At 38.0% G+C, this 15,897-nt stretch overlaps 1 protein-coding gene across 2 annotated transcripts in view; it reads left to right on the top strand.

The window, feature by feature from the left end:
• The first annotated feature begins 8,128 nt into the window (after window positions 1-8,128).
• LOC125481555 (NGFI-A-binding protein 1-like) overlaps window positions 8,129-15,897 on the top strand; it is an 11,479-nt gene continuing 3,710 nt past the window's right edge. For both annotated transcript variants that reach the window (XM_048593266.1, XM_048593267.1), the window contains exons 1-2: window positions 8,129-8,392; window positions 14,550-15,383. In XM_048593266.1, the coding sequence (XP_048449223.1) occupies window positions 14,565-15,383 (819 nt within the window). In that variant the 5' untranslated portion in view covers window positions 8,129-8,392; window positions 14,550-14,564. The remainder of the gene's footprint in view (window positions 8,393-14,549; window positions 15,384-15,897) is intronic.

Here is a 15,897-nt window from a genome sequence, read left to right as displayed (position 1 = left end):
GAACTGTTTCAAAATCCTCCTGAAAATCCAAACACACTGCATCCACTGGTTCCCCCTTATTGACTCTACTAGTTATATCCTCAAAATACTGTATCAGGTTTGTGAAACATGATTTTGACATGAATCCCTGTTGACTCTGCCCAATCTATTTTCTAAGTATCCAGTATTCGCAATCTTTATAATTATTCAAGTATTTTTCCTACTATTGATGTCTGCCTGACAGGTCTTAGTTCCCTTTTCTCTCTCTCTTTCCTTTCTTTAAAAATGTGTTACATTTACAACCTTATCTTCATTGGTACTATTGCAAGGTACCATTGCAAAATCAATAGATTTTTGAAAGCTGGTTATCAAGGTATCCATAATATCTTGAAAATTATCTATTTCAACACTTCAGAGTGAAGGTTATCAGGTCCCAGAAATTTATCAACTTCTGTTCCATTAATTTCTATAATACTACTTTTTTACTGATACTAGATTATTTCAGTCCCATGCTCTCATCGGAGTCTTGAATCTTAATTATTTCAGAGAGACTTCATGTTTTTCCTCTGTGAAGACAGACTCAGTACTTATTTAACTTCTCTGCCATTTCTCCATTTCTTATATAAGGAATGACATAGGGTGGATGTATTAGGGATGGTTTAGGTGGTGAAATTGTTAGGTACGGGAAAGTGGCAGGGACAATTGCTTGATATAACTAATTATTTTAAATATATTATATTGAAAATAAACATTAAGCAGATTTAAATGAAAAAGTTTAAGAAAAGCTACCAAGTGAAATAAAATGATACATCAGCACAGATTTTACAGATGAAGAAGATTTTAACAGTTGAATTATTAACAGCTTCCTTTATTTCTACATTGTATAAGAGGCATAGCGCCACACAAGCTTAGTCTTGAGGAAAAAGCATTTATAATGTTGCTTGTAAACTGGAACCCTAAACAAGGATTTTGTCATGGAACAATGTTGGTAGTTAGAAAGTTATTCTCTTTGACTTGTTAGATGTTGAAATTATAATAGGCAGATTCCAAGGAAATAATCAGCACAAACAGAAACATGTATGTATAGCCGTACTGCCAGTTCAGAGATATGGTTGCAACGTCTTGATGCATACATTTGAGGACCAAACAAAGAGGAAGTTATTTCAGCATTGCTAATATGCAAGGAGTCTGGATTAGTTCATGACTTCATTGTAAAGGAACCTCAAGCCTAAACTGATCATAACCTGAGAGAAGTTCGCATTCAGTTTACGGATGAAATGTGTGGGTTTAAGAGTAGTGTCTTTAACTCAGAGAACAGAATTTACATAAATGAATTAGCAAGCTAGGTTAAAAGATAGGACAGTAAAGAAACAGTGATAGATTTTTAAGCAGATAGCTCTTAAGTTTCAGCAATGATATATTTCATTGAGAAAGAAAAAGCCTTTGAGAAGGATGCACCATCCATCATTCACTAAGGAAATTAAGGATAATATCAAATTGAAACAAAGGCATATAATACCATGAAAGTTAGTGACAGATCTGAAGAATGAACAGATTTTAGAACACTGTAAAGAATGACTAAAATGATAAGAAGGGAGAAATTAAAGCATGAGAAAATATTTTAAAAACTAGGAATATGAAGACAGTAAGAATTTCTAAAAGTGTTTAAAAATGAAAAGGGTAACTTACGTAAGTGTTCCCTTAGAGGGTGAGAATGAGGAATTAATAATGGGAAATAAAGAAATGGCAGAAATATTGAATAGTTATTTATGTCTATCTTCACTGTAAAAGGTAGAAAAATGACCAAGAATTTCTAAAAATGAAACGGTAAAAAGGATGGAAGAATTTAAAACAATCATGAGGACAAACATACAGGGAAAACTACTAGGACTGGAGATTGACAAATCCTCTGAATCTAATGGTCTGCATCTGACACATTTACTCAAGAAAGGGGGGAGTCACCAAAAGCAGGAGACAGAAAGATAATCTTGGTCAGAGCGAAATGCTAGGATCCACTGTTAAGATGGTAATTTCAGGCCACTTAGAAAGTCATAAATAGTACAATCAAGCAGAGTCATCATGGTGTTGTGAAAGGACAATCATATTTGATTCAAAAGCAGGAGTTGCTGGAAAAACTCAGCAGGCCTGGCAGCATCTGTGAAGAGAAATCAGAGCTAATGTTTCAGGTCCAGTGACCCTTTCTCAGAACACCTCAGAGTGCTGCTTCTGTTTTTGTTTCTGATTTATGGCATCTGCAGTTCTTTCGGCTTTTATTTAATCATATTTGATTACTTTATTAGCGTTCCTTAAGGAAGTAACAAGCAAGGTAAATTAATGGGTTTCTAAGGCTTCAACATATTAGCATGGGGTAACATATTATCATAGACAGAGGATTGGTTAGCTAATGCAGACAATCAGGATAAATAGATAATTTTGTGGGTGCAAAGTTGTAACGAGTGGATCAGAGTAACAGGGATCAGCGCTGGGGCCATAGAGTCACACATCATGGAAACAGTCCCTTCAGTCCAACCAGTCCATACTTACCATAATCCCAAACTAAACTAAGCCACTTGTCTGCACTTGGCCCATTTCCCTTCAAACATTTCTTATTCGTGTACTTATCCAAATGTCTTTTAAACAATGTAACTGTTCCTGCATCCACCACTTTCTCTGGAAGTTCACTTCACACATGAACAACTCTCTGTGTAAAAATATTTCCCCTCATGTCTTTTTTAAATCTTTCTCCACTCACAAATATGCAGCCTAGTCTTGAAATTTCCCCACCCTAGGGAAAAGACATCTGCCATTCAACTTATCTATACCCCTAATGATTTTAAAAACCTATATAAGGTCACTTCTCAACCTTCTACACTCCAGTGAAAGAAGTACCAATCTATCCAGCCTCTCCTTATAACTCAAACCCTGTATTCCCAGCAATATCTTGGTAAATCTTTTCTGAACCAGCTCCAGCTTAATAATATCCTTCCTATAACAGGGCATAGTTCTGGACATAGTACTCCAGAAGAAGCCTCACCAACGTCCTACACAACCTCAACATGACGTCTCAACTCCTATACTCAAAGGACTGAACAATGAAGGCAAGCATGCTAAACGCCTTCTTAATCACCCTGTCCACATGTGACACAAACTTCAAAGAATAGGTCTCTCTATTCTACAACAGTACCCAAGGCCCTACTTTTAATTTTATTAGTTAATTTATCCAAATTAAACTCCATCTGCCACTTCTCAGTCTATTGATCCAATTGTTCAAGATCTCTTTGTAATCTTAGATAACCTTCTCCACTGTCCACTAAACCATCAATTTTGGTATCATCCGCAAAACTTAGTAACCATGCCTTCTGAATCCTCATTGAAATCATTTATATAAATGATAAACAAAAGTGGACCCAACACCAATCTCTGTGAAACACTGCTGGTAACAGGCCTCCAGTCTGAAAAACAAACCACTCTCTGTCTCCTGCCATTAAGCCATTGTATCCAATTGGCAAGCTCAACCTGAATCCCAGATGATCTAACTTTAATGATTAGTTTACCATGCAGAACCTTATCAAAGGCTCAACTAAATTTCAAGTAAACAATGTTTAATAGCCTCAAGTACTTAAATGTATATCAAGGATTTGAAAAGAAGGACCAATTGAATGACAGCTAAATTTGTTGACGACACAAAGATAGGTAGGAAAGTAAGTTGTCAAGAGAGTATTTAAAAATCTAAAAACGGATGTAGACAGAACATTGAGCAGTACAATACAAGAACATACACTTCAATCCACCATGTCTACTCCCTGCCTATTTATGTGTCAATGCCTCTTAAACACTGCTGTCATACCCGCTTATGTCACCTCCCTTGGAAGCTACCAATGTGTAAAAATCTTGCCTTACAAATCTCCTTTAAATACTATCCCCTCACCTTAAACCTATGCCCCCTAGTATTTGACATTTTCACCCTTGGAAAAAGATTCTGACTATCCATCCTACATTCCTCACATAATTTTATATGCTTCTATTAGGTCACCCCTCAGCCACTGATGCTGTCGTGAAAACAATCCAAATTTATCCAACCTCTCCTTAAAGCTAATATATTCCAATCCTGGCAACATCCTGGCAAACCTCTAGTGCACCTTCTCCAAGATTCCATGTCCTTCCTATCATGTGGCAACCAGAACTGCAAACAGTACTCCAAGTGTGGCCTAATTAAAGTTTTATACAGCTGAACATGACTGCCAACTTTTATACTCAATGCCCCAACTAATGAAAGCAAACATACTATATGCCTTCTTTACTACCTGATCCATTTCTGTTGCCATTTTCAGGGAGCTATGGATTTGCACCCCAAGATGCCTCTGTACATCAATGTTCCTAAGGCTCCTGCCATTCACTGTATACTTTCCTCTTGCATTTGACCCTCCAAAATGCATCACCTCACACTTTTCTGGATTAAACTCCATCTGCCACTTTTCTGCCCAACTGATCTATCTCTTGCTTATCCTTTGACAACTGTCCTCACTATCTATGACTCCACCAGTTTTTGTGTCATCTGTAAACTCACTAATCAGACCACCTATATTTTCATCCAAATCATTTAGGTATTACAAACAACTGAGGTCCCAGCAATGACCCTTGCAGAACACCACTGGTCACAGACCTCCAATCAGAATATAACACCTCCACGACTTCCTTCTTTCTTCTGTGACCAAGCCAATTTTTTATCCAACTTACCAACTCACTGTGGCTAAAGAAAGTGAGTGGACAAAAAAAAATTAGCAGATTGAGTATATTGTGGGAAAATGTGAGCTTTCTCACTTTGGCATGAATAGCAGTATATTCTTTGAGTGAAGAGGAACTGCAGAATTCAATGGTGCATAATGATCTGGTACATTAACACTTGTGTCCAGGTTCTAGAATGACTAAGAAGGAAAACGCACTGTTAGCATCTATTGAAAGAGGAATCAAGTGTAGAAATAAGGAAGTGTTGCTGCAGGTGTGTAGAGTCTTACTTAGACAAGATCTAGAGTTCTGTATAGAGTTTTGATTACCTTACTTAAGAAATTATGTTGTTTAGAGGACGTTCATTCAACTGATTCCTGGAATGAAGTATTTATCTAATGATAAGTTCAGTGGGTTGGGCCTATACTCACTGAAGTTTAGAAGAATGAGAGGTGCACTTACTGAAATGTATAAAATCCAGAAGGAATTTGACAAGGTCAATGCAGATAGGCTGTTTCCCTTTAAAGGGAAGTCTAGAACTAGCAAACTGTATGGGTTCATCCATTTGAGGCTGAGAAGGTTTTTTCTCTCTGAGGGTGCTTAGTCTGGGAAATTATCTTCCCCATAAAGCGATGAAGATTGGGTCATTGAATATATTCAATTTTGAGTTAGATAGATTTGATGAATGAGTGAGTTAAGGATTATGGGCAACAGATTGGATAGTGGAGTTCACGTCACAATCAGATTGAATTGTGGAGCAAGGTCAAGGGGCCTGCTCATACTTCTAATTATTGTGTTTTTAATTTTGTTTTCATTTGTTCATTGGAATACAAAATAACATTTAAAACATTTAACATGTCCAACTGGAGAAGATAGTCAATAAAATAGGAAATGTATAAAACTTATCACACTAATCTTTATTACAAGATTCTCCAACAGAATGCAATGATCATTAACAACAATGAACAGCCATCTACAAACACTCCAGGAAACAACATAGAAGAAGATGCATGCGCAGTGTGCACTTTCTAGTGCAGGAAGTACACTGCAATGTGTCATGGACATCTTCTGTATCTTAGTTTTGTTGTAGTCATTTAGGAATTTTTTATTTTTTGTTATATTTTCCAAGTTTTCTTTTTTTCTGAAAACTGCAGAGAAATGAACATCGGACCTGCATATATAAGTGAATTCATGAATGGTGAAGATGTGAATGGTAGGATTTTATTATAACTAAAAATTCTGTATTCAAAGACCTACTGTTGCTAAAAGGATCATATTTTGACTGCAAATATTTTGCCGGTCTCTGCTAGAGTACATAGTGAAAAGGCCACAGGACAGATCACTGAGGTACACCACTAGTGAAATCTGCCAATTTTACTACTTACCCATGATTCCTAGTGCCTCCAGCACCTAACTTATTCCTTACACATGTATAATCTTTCCTCATAACTCCTGGAGTCCAGGTATCATTCTTGTAAACCTACACTGTACTCCCTCCAAGGCAAATATATTTTTCCTAAGTTCTAGCACCCAGGTCTGCTCACAGTACTTCAAATGGGGTCAAACAGTGTTTTATATAACTGCAGCATAATTTCTGCGTCCTTGTACTGCCGTTCTCTCGATATAAAGGCCAGTATTCCATTAGCTTTCTTGATTATTTTCTGCACTTGTTTCTGAAATTTTCAAGATCTATGCGCCTGAATCCTTAAGTCTCTTTGGACATCCACTGTATTTAACTTCATACCATCTAGAAAGTACCCTGATCTATCCTTTTTCAGGCCAAAATGGATAATCTTGCACCTACTTACAACGAACTCCATCTGCCACAGTTTTGCCCATTCACATCATAAATTATAACGGGATATTGATAAACTATCATCTACACTGTCCACAATGCCATTCAATATTATTGCCAACCAGAGATTTAGAATAATAGAAACACAGCTTTGTGGTGCACGAATTTACATTGTGAGAGGGACCACCATTTCATAATCAAATCTAAAATATCACAAATGTAGTTTTTAAAATCCAAACTCAACTCAAATTCACTGCTCATTAATGTCACAAGTAGATCTAAAACAGTGCTCAAAAGTATTTACCAAGATATTCAATAAATGTTAGTGCTGGCAGTAGTTTACGGCTCACTGTTTTCAGCTGCAGAGTTTGCCAAGTTAGCTTCAACTCTTTATGTTAAAATAACAACTTTAAGAAGTCTGTACAGTCCTGTACAGAGGAGGTGGTTTTCTTCAGTGCTATGAAACTGAATAAGGGTTTTTTTTGTAGCATTACTTTCTCTGATACGTTCTTCACCTGTTCTATAATAAATAGCAAAAAAGAGAAGGTAATACAATAAAAGAGTAGGTAATACAATAAAAGAGTTAGGTGCTGATGGTTATTTGCATGAGACTGACAAGCCGTAAGTCACATTATACCAGGTTAAGACTGAAGTTAGAATAACAGAAATGCGTTCAATGGCTTTTGGACTGTGTGACAACATTCACTTGGACACTGCCAGTCTTATCTTCTAGTGTTGTACCAAAGTAAACTGGAGATGAATCCTTTGCAGAATTCCCATGAAGCATTTATGAAAACTTGCTCGAAACTCAAGATTGTGGCATTGTCAATACAAGGCGAGTTTAACTCCGGATATACTGCATTTCGAAGGGTCCCATGGTCTGCAGCTGTGTGATTCCTCTGGGTGTTTACCAATACAAACGTGGCATGCTACATCGACATCTGTTTCAAAGTCGCCTCTGCAGAAGGAAATATAGAATGAAGGCATACACAACTGCAGAACCGTACATTTCATGTCAGTCGATCACTAGGGGACCTCGCCTCCCCTCCCAAAGAAAAAATTTCGAGATTAGTTATTGCTCCGCGTGCGAGGTATTACCACATGTACATTGATAACAGATCGATCGTGAGAAAAACACGGTTCGACGAAGTGTGTGTGTGTGTATATATATAAATGACTTTCACGGAAAAGGAGGCTTATAAATAGAAGTGATAAGCAGACCCTGCAGCTAATGCTCAGCTGGTAAGGAGCTGACTTCACTGCATTTTGTCGCTCCACTAGTTATGTTTGGTATTCCTTCCACCAGCCTCCCACGGCCCGCGTCCTCCCACGCCAGGATCTGCGTCACGCTGGCCGTGTGGGAGTGAGTATGAGCAAGACCGGAATATCCCATAGAAGCCGGAGGGGGAGGAGGTTGACACACATACACTCACACACACACACACACACTCACTCACACACAGACGCACACCGCTGCAAAGTTGAGAGCGACAAAAAAAAGAAACAGCGAGGGGGGGGGGCAAAGATATCCAAACACACAGCTCCGAGAGCCTCCGGACTCAAGTTGTGCATCTGGGCTGTTGCTGGCAAGGCGGGGGAGGCGGGCTGCTGTTCACATGCGCCTGTAAGAGTCCGGGCCAGGAGTTGTCTCCTCCGCCTCCCTCCCTCCTCTCTCTCTCTCTCACACACACACACACACACACACAGTTCCCCCCACCCACCCCGGGAAGATTGGCGCGGTCAGAGTGAGGCAGTCCCTCTCCTGACTGAACTGTCCTGACTGGGACAGACACACAGAGAAAGTTCTCACTGGGTTCCAGATAACACACACACACACAGAAACACAGAGACGGAAGACAAGCTCAGGAAGGCCGGCAGCGTACACTGCACCAGGTATGTACCGCCGTCATTTCTGCAGCAAACTCACTGCACATGGGGCTCTTTCTGTCACTTGGACTATATTACGGAAGATACTGTTAACGTACGCCGACAGTTTGGGTGATGTGTGTTTTTTTTTCTTTCTCTCTCTCACATTTCGCTGGAGGGGAGGTGGGAGTATTTAAAAGATTTACTTTTTTTTCAAATCCCGGTTTGTGCGGTCCTTTATGCCGGAAGGAGAGGGTGGATTTCGTATTTGTGTGGGTGATTCCCAAAGAGCTCCAATACTATGGATTTAAGTAGGCGTGAAAGCTGCAATAGTGCGATGGAGAGACAGAAAAAAAATTTGGTGGAAGAATCGCCTGGATTTAGTTTAATTGAAACATTTTATTTACCAAATACTATATGAGTGCGAATTAACATTTTGTCTTGCGGATATATGTGTTCTATGGTACGCACTACTTGTTTAAAAGTAGTTGCTTTGCTATTGTAAAACCACATATGTCAAACGCATTTCTCTCTCTAGTTAGATTTCTTGAATAACTCTTCACAAAACCAGAAGAGTTACTTGATGTTCCAAATCCCACCTCTCGATGATGTGAGGAATGCTAGGTTGAAGGTTTGACAAGAGGAAGTTTCAAGAAATCTGCCTGGAATGCCCCTTTCAATTTCATCTTGTTCATTCGAAATGGGTTAGAAAATAATTCGACTTCAGAAAATAAGAGAAAGGCTGATGCCCGAAACGGTGAACGAAGGCATTGCCTGGTTATTTTTGTGAGACAGGTCCCAGCTTGCGACTAAAAGATGTACAGTGACCACTGCTTGTGTGTGGGCGGGCACTTCGTGTCAAGTTTTTTTTGCGGAAGAAGCTTGATTCACTCGTCAATTGTTCAGTAACCTGAAATCGGTCGTTGGTTAACTTGTATCCCATTCGCCAACTAATTCCCACCAACCTTTAACTGTATTGCAAATATTGTAGCAGAGTTGCCGTAATGAGGTTGGCGCTTCAACTAAAGTGGCAGAAGAAGTCAGCTTGCACAATTTACATGTACCTGCTAAGCGTAAAGAATGGCAACCATACTTGGGTGAAAGTGTCTCTCTCTCTCTCTCTTTCTCTCCCTCTCTGGGAAGTGGGAAAGGAGTGGACAGCTCCAGTTGAATACAGAAGCCCAAGTCAGTTAGATATGCCTGTAATGTTACCTGATGGTAGAATATGGAAGTGCACCACGCAGTCCAAGAGGATCTCGGTTTAAACGTTGGTGCTGAAATTGCTGATGTCAGCTGGGAACGGGAGGTAGTGGGAGTATTTTTCAGCCTTTGGTGCCCCTGAGCAAGAGAGGTGAAATCAACACATTTCCACTCCTTTTTATCCAGTTAGCCCAGCTGAAATGTGGGTGACTGGATGTTGGGTGAGGACAGGCTTGAAGTGAGCTGTCATGTTTTCAGGAGAGAGAGGAGATGCAAATTGGCTCACAAAAATATCTAAATGACTAGCTGACTGATATTTGATCAAAATTCTGGTACAGGTATAGCAGTAAGCAGTAAAGTTGTCATTATTATCTGGTCATGTAAAAGTGGGCCCAAATATATGCCTCATGACTCCTGAGCAGTTTGTACAAAATGAAATAAGTGCATCAACTTTACTTTATTATTCATGTTTAAATAAAAGGTGATACATTTGAATCCACATTTTTATAATAGCAAAACATTAGTAATGTATCAGCTAATCTGCATTTTGCTGCTTTTTTTTGGCTGAGCCTATTGAATTTCCAGTTTATGACCAGAAAATAGGGAAAATTAACAGTTCAATATTGCAGTGTTCTCAAGATACAGCTTAATATTGAGCATTGTACATGCTGTTCATCTCTGTCATAAATGAATCTCACAGCTAATATTTTTAAATTTTAATTCCAACAAAGTTAGAATAAGTCCTGTGGAGAGAAAGATAAGTTCTCTGTGGAACAAACTCTATTCTGAAGAAAGGTCACTGGACCCAAATCATTAACTCTACATTCTCTCCACAGATGCTGCCAGACCTGCTGAGTTTTTCCAGGAATTTCTGTTTTTGGTTCTGATTTCCAGCACCTGCATTTCTTTCAGTTTTTTTGTTTAGGCTAGGTCCTGCTTTTGGACACTAAATGCCTCACGTTTTCATTGAAATAAGCTTTAAAATAATTTTAAAGAATGTATATAATGCCAAAAAAGCAAATGCTTTTGTAACAACATGAGTTGTGTCGAACAATATTTAAGATTTTAAATATTACAAATGGTCTGCATAATCTTCCTATTCAGAAAACCTACTTGTCACCATTTTTGCACAATTGTGCTCATCTGGATTTAACTTTTTATAATCAAATATATTATTTCTGCAATGATTGTGTGGTAGCACCTCAGTTTAATGTTTTCCAGTGCCTTGAGCTGTGCTTAAGAAAAATTCCTGAGCTGGAATTGTCCCTGTCTATAAATTATTTTGTTCACAGTTCAAAACAATCAGAGCAGTTTTTTTGTCACTGCTGTCATCACATGGAGTTATGCAGAATAATTTATAAATTGAATTGTTCATCATGGAAGTTAGTGGAATTTAGTTTGACTTCAATCCAAGTAATTGTACTTCTCTCCTATGAACTGTCAAAAAGATTTTAAACATAAACTTCCCATTCAGAAATGCTTCACTTTTATTGGTTTGTTCCATAATTTTTAAATTAAACTTACATTTATTTTCCTTTTGGGTGCTTTCTGTTGTATATTGGTCTACATTAATCATAATTACATTTTTACATGTTTGATAGCACTATTTTCTACTTTGTTTTTAGCTTTTCTTTTAAAGATAGCTGCATGTTCTTATTCACTTCATGGCAAATCCATGCAATTCATAGTTTATTTATGTTAACCCATCCAATTTGGCATCTTTGGCTAAGCACCCACCTCCTTATCCTTCCCACCACTCTCAGCACAGTAAGTATGGTTGATTCTTAACTGCTGTCTGAAGTGACCTCACAAGCCAGTATGTTGTTAAATAAGTGCCTTGCCACCACCTCCTAAGGGTAATTAGCAAAGGATCTTTTTTTAAAAAAGTTGTGAAATAGCAAGCTCTATTGCTGTCTGCCTTTCAGGCTCCTTTATTTTTGTTTCCTTATCATCCATTCCTACAAATCCCACCATAAATGGTCAAACAGCTATGAAACAAGGTCATGCACCAAAAGATTCATCTTCAGCTAAAGTAAAACATTTTATATTTGAAAAAGCAAGAACATGCTTAGTTGATGCTGGAAAGCAAAGTTTTGGCAATTAAATCTTCTTTTTTTTCAAAACCCAAAATTATTTCCATTATTTACATAATTAATGAGATTTAAACACCAATTGCCAATGCATTTAATTATGCGAAACTAACTGAAATTATTTGACAATGCTATCAGTATAATGTCAAATTTATTATATAAAAATAAGGGCTAAGTATGGAAGGCTGAATAGATTTTTAATAGCCTGGGGCAGATTTTGCAATCAAAATAATGGTGATGCTAATTGCAGTTAGTATTTATGCATAACTGGGTATTGATTCTTCAAGCAGAGGGAACTTGCACTGGTTCATTTTTAACTTTAAGTAAAATCAAGCCTATTGTCTTCACAAAGTATTTCATTATCTCCATCCTTTAAAACCATGTTTCCTCAAGGCTGCACTTTGTCTTGAGTCTTAGAAACATAGAAAATAGAAGCAGGAGTAGGCCATTTAGCCCTTCAAGCCTGTCCTGCTATTCAGTATAATCATAGCTGATTATCCAAATCAGTACCCTGTTCCTACTGTCTCCCCATACTGTTGATTCTTTTCTCCCTAAGGACTCTGTCTGACTCCTTGAAAGCAATCAATGGTTTGGCCTCAACTGCTTCCTGTGGTAAAGAATTCCACAGGCTCACCACTCTCTGGGTTAAGAAATTTCTCCTCATCTTAGTCCTAAACGACTTACTTCATTGTTAAAATGTGACCACTGGTGGGTTGAAGCTTTTTCACCAGTATCAAAGAAGAGGTGACATCAGTCAATACACTATAAAGTGAAAGTTGCAACACCAGAAAAGAACAAGTGATGGAATGAAATTATGGTAATATGCTGACATGTGTTCGGTAGTGGATAGGAGTGACACTTGGCATTAATTTGGAATTTGACATCAGAAATCTGTTCCATTTTATTTATTATTAGAGCAAGGAAGTGAATTACATATGCAGGATAAGGTGGATGCTATGTCCAGTTTCGTTGGCTGCTCAATGCTGCTAAGGAGATGTTCAAACACTTTGCTGTATTAGTTGTCCAAGAGCATGTATGAGTTTGTTACCTGTTCAAAGATTTGAAAAATGTTGTAAGTTGCTGAAACTTTACTGGTTTGATATCTACAATCTGTCGGTTGGATCCTGGTGATCCTTTTGACTGAATAAAACTCAGGATCTGTATAAAATAGGAAACTTAGGACCAATTAACTGCAGATGTGCACCCAGGGAGCCTGAGTTGCTCTGGCAATGTGCACTGTTATGTGCATGTTATAGTTTTGAGCTGATGGTAGTGACATTCTATCACGTGGTTGACCCGGAATATTTCCCACTCTTACCACCCGCCACTGGTATGTAATGGAAAGATTTGGAGGTTGATAATTAACAGTTTGGCTGTTATAAATGTGCTTCCTTGGATTGGGATTCAAACTCAGAGCTTCTGGCCACAGTGGCTATTGTATGCTGACGTATTCTGCAATAATTATTGACAACAAAAACTTTACCAGTTTAGTGTCTTAGAATTATGCAATGGACTGCTATTATTAACTGTATTTTATATCAAACTTTGAACGAGAAGTTTATACTTTGTCTTCCAACTTTTTCCACTGTACAGTTCAGTTTTGTTTTTAAGGGTACTAACCGCTTTTATTGAATATATTTTGGTTTTTTTCCTGTCTGAACCTCAACTAGAATATGGATATATTCTCAAAATGCTCCAATTTATCACTTCAGCTACAATGGTTTATTGGATACAACATTATTCATGTGAGCTCCAGTTGTCTGGCACATCATATTGAATGTTTATGCATACCCCTGAAGTTGCTTAATGTAGTTACTTAGGTGAACATGTCCACTGCATTAGACCAATCAGTTTTAACCTGATGAGATCAGAGTGTAGAATAATAAAGAGTTTGTAATCCTGCTAGAAGAAGCCTGAGATGACTTGTCGATCTATGTCTTGTTGTTTCTCACGTACAAGAAGGAATTTTATAAATAGATACAATATTCTCTATAGTTCTTTAAGTAAAAGTGTAATTGTATCTCTTCCCACAGTTTTATGGATAAGTTAACATATAAGTTTTGCTACCCATTTCCACTGTTGCCTGGTGATGTTCAGAACAGACTTGAGGGGCTGATGGTCAATTTATCCTCCCTTGTAATGTGTTTGAGGGAGTTGACTGTTCAATTCAACTTTTTTTTGTGACAGAAGAAAATTAATGAAAAATATTAATGCCTCAATAACTTGCTTTATTATAAGCCTTATGGATTTTTAAAAAAATGCACATTTTATTACTGCTTGAATTCCCTTAATGTGTGCACATATTAAGTTTGGTTTGTTTAACATCCCACTTTAGAGTTGCTGTAGCCAGTTCAGAACTTTGGCTGGAGTATTGCTAACTACAAGATCTCAACGTTGTCAACACCAATATTGTTATAATGAGAATAATACAAAATATAATAGTTATTTTCTTCAGGGACCACTCATTGTTTGCACTTTAATGGAATCTTATCATTTCTTTATTTTTATTTTTCATTCCAATATAATAGAAATACTTTAGTTATGTCTTTATATTGAAAAAGTAACAACATTTGCATCTCAATATAATGTGTGGATTAGCTTTAAGTAAAAAGTAACAGTAAATTTTAATAATGTGTATTTTAGTTAGCACTTGATAATCTCATGATGCATTCATATCAGAATATAGTATAATACTGTGGCATGTTATCAGGCTTTAAATGTTGGAGAACATCTATTCTGCAAACAAGAGGAGCCTGTATCATGCCACCTACAGATAGCAGAGGTGGAGTGTGGTATGAATGTATTCAGAATTCACTGTGTAAACAACTGAAGTCTGATGTTTTCCGTAAAAGGTTTTCAACCTCAGTTAATTTATTATTTCTTTTAAAATATAGGTGTTGCATTTTGACATGGCAGCTTCTTTACCAAGGACCCTTGGTGAATTGCAACTTTATCGTATTCTACAGCGAGCAAATCTGTTGTCTTATTATGATGCGTTCATTCAGCAAGGGGGAGATGATGTGCAGCAGCTCTGTGAGGCAGGGGAGGAGGAATTCCTGGAAATCATGGCCCTGGTGGGCATGGCTAGCAAACCCCTTCATGTTAGGAGGTTGCAAAAAGCTTTGAGAGACTGGGTGACAAATCCTTCCATCTTCAATCAACCCCTGAACACTCTTCCAGTCAGCAGCATCCCACTGTACAAAATACCTGAGGGCTCAACTGCTTTTCCTGGGTCAAATGTTAACAGTCATGAAAGAACCAGTAACCTTCGGGAAGCTCCTGTAAAGTTTCCAAAATGTTTGTCTGTGATGTGTGGTCAGGGGGTAGGACCTAACAAGTCTGGCATAGCAGTGAATTCACCGCTGCAAGTATGCAGTGAACCACGATTCTGGCAAGGACATTCCACTACCGAGAGTGAACAGAGTCTTTCTCCTGCTGATCCTGCATCGCCATCTTCACCAAAAGAAAACGGTGAAACTCTTGATACTGCTGCAGTCATTGCAATTACAGAATCTGTTGATCGTTTGATTCAAGGCATTCCAAAAACAGACAGAAATGAAGTTAAAGAATTTTTAAAAACTAATAAGAAGTTAGCAAAAATGATTAGTCACATCTTTGACATGGCTGATGGTGACCCTCACAAAGAAGAAGAAATCCGGAAATATAGCGCGATATATGGTCGGTTTGATTCCAAAAGGAAGGATGGAAAGCATCTGACCCTTCATGAGGTACAGAATTTTCTCTATCTCATGCTACATTCTTTTATATTGTTCCCTTTACAGCATCTTGCATTCTGGAATCCTTTAGTAAAACAGGTAGAGTTCAAGATTTCTTTAACGTTGGTGTACCGCCACAATAATCAGACAAGGCTGTACTTCTGTATTCAAAAGTGGGCAGAATTTCAGCTCCCCGCCCTAGTTTAGAAATGACAGATCTTCATGCATATGTTCATAGTGGGTGGGAGTGTTGTCTGCCTTGGGTACTCGGATCTGTTACAAGAATGTGCAAAGCAAGTAGTTTAGTCATTAATGTTCTCTGCTTACTTTCCAATAAAAGTTGGGCTGAGAAATTAACAATATGCAATTAACCAAGTTTATTTTTAGACTAAAAACCAAAAGAACTGCGGATGCTGTAAATCAGGAACAAAAACAAAGTTGCTGGAAAAGCTCAGCAGGTCTGGCAACATCTGCGAAGGAGAAAACAGAGTTAACGTTTTGGGTCCGGTGACCCTTTCTCAGAACT

The sequence above is a fragment of the Rhincodon typus genome, unplaced genomic scaffold, assembly GCF_021869965.1.
Source record: "Rhincodon typus isolate 14 unplaced genomic scaffold, sRhiTyp1.1 hic_rhity00002592, whole genome shotgun sequence".
Lineage (NCBI taxonomy): Eukaryota > Metazoa > Chordata > Chondrichthyes > Orectolobiformes > Rhincodontidae > Rhincodon > Rhincodon typus.
Note: the sequence above shows the minus strand (reverse complement) of the source record. Positions and strands in the feature narration are given on the sequence as shown.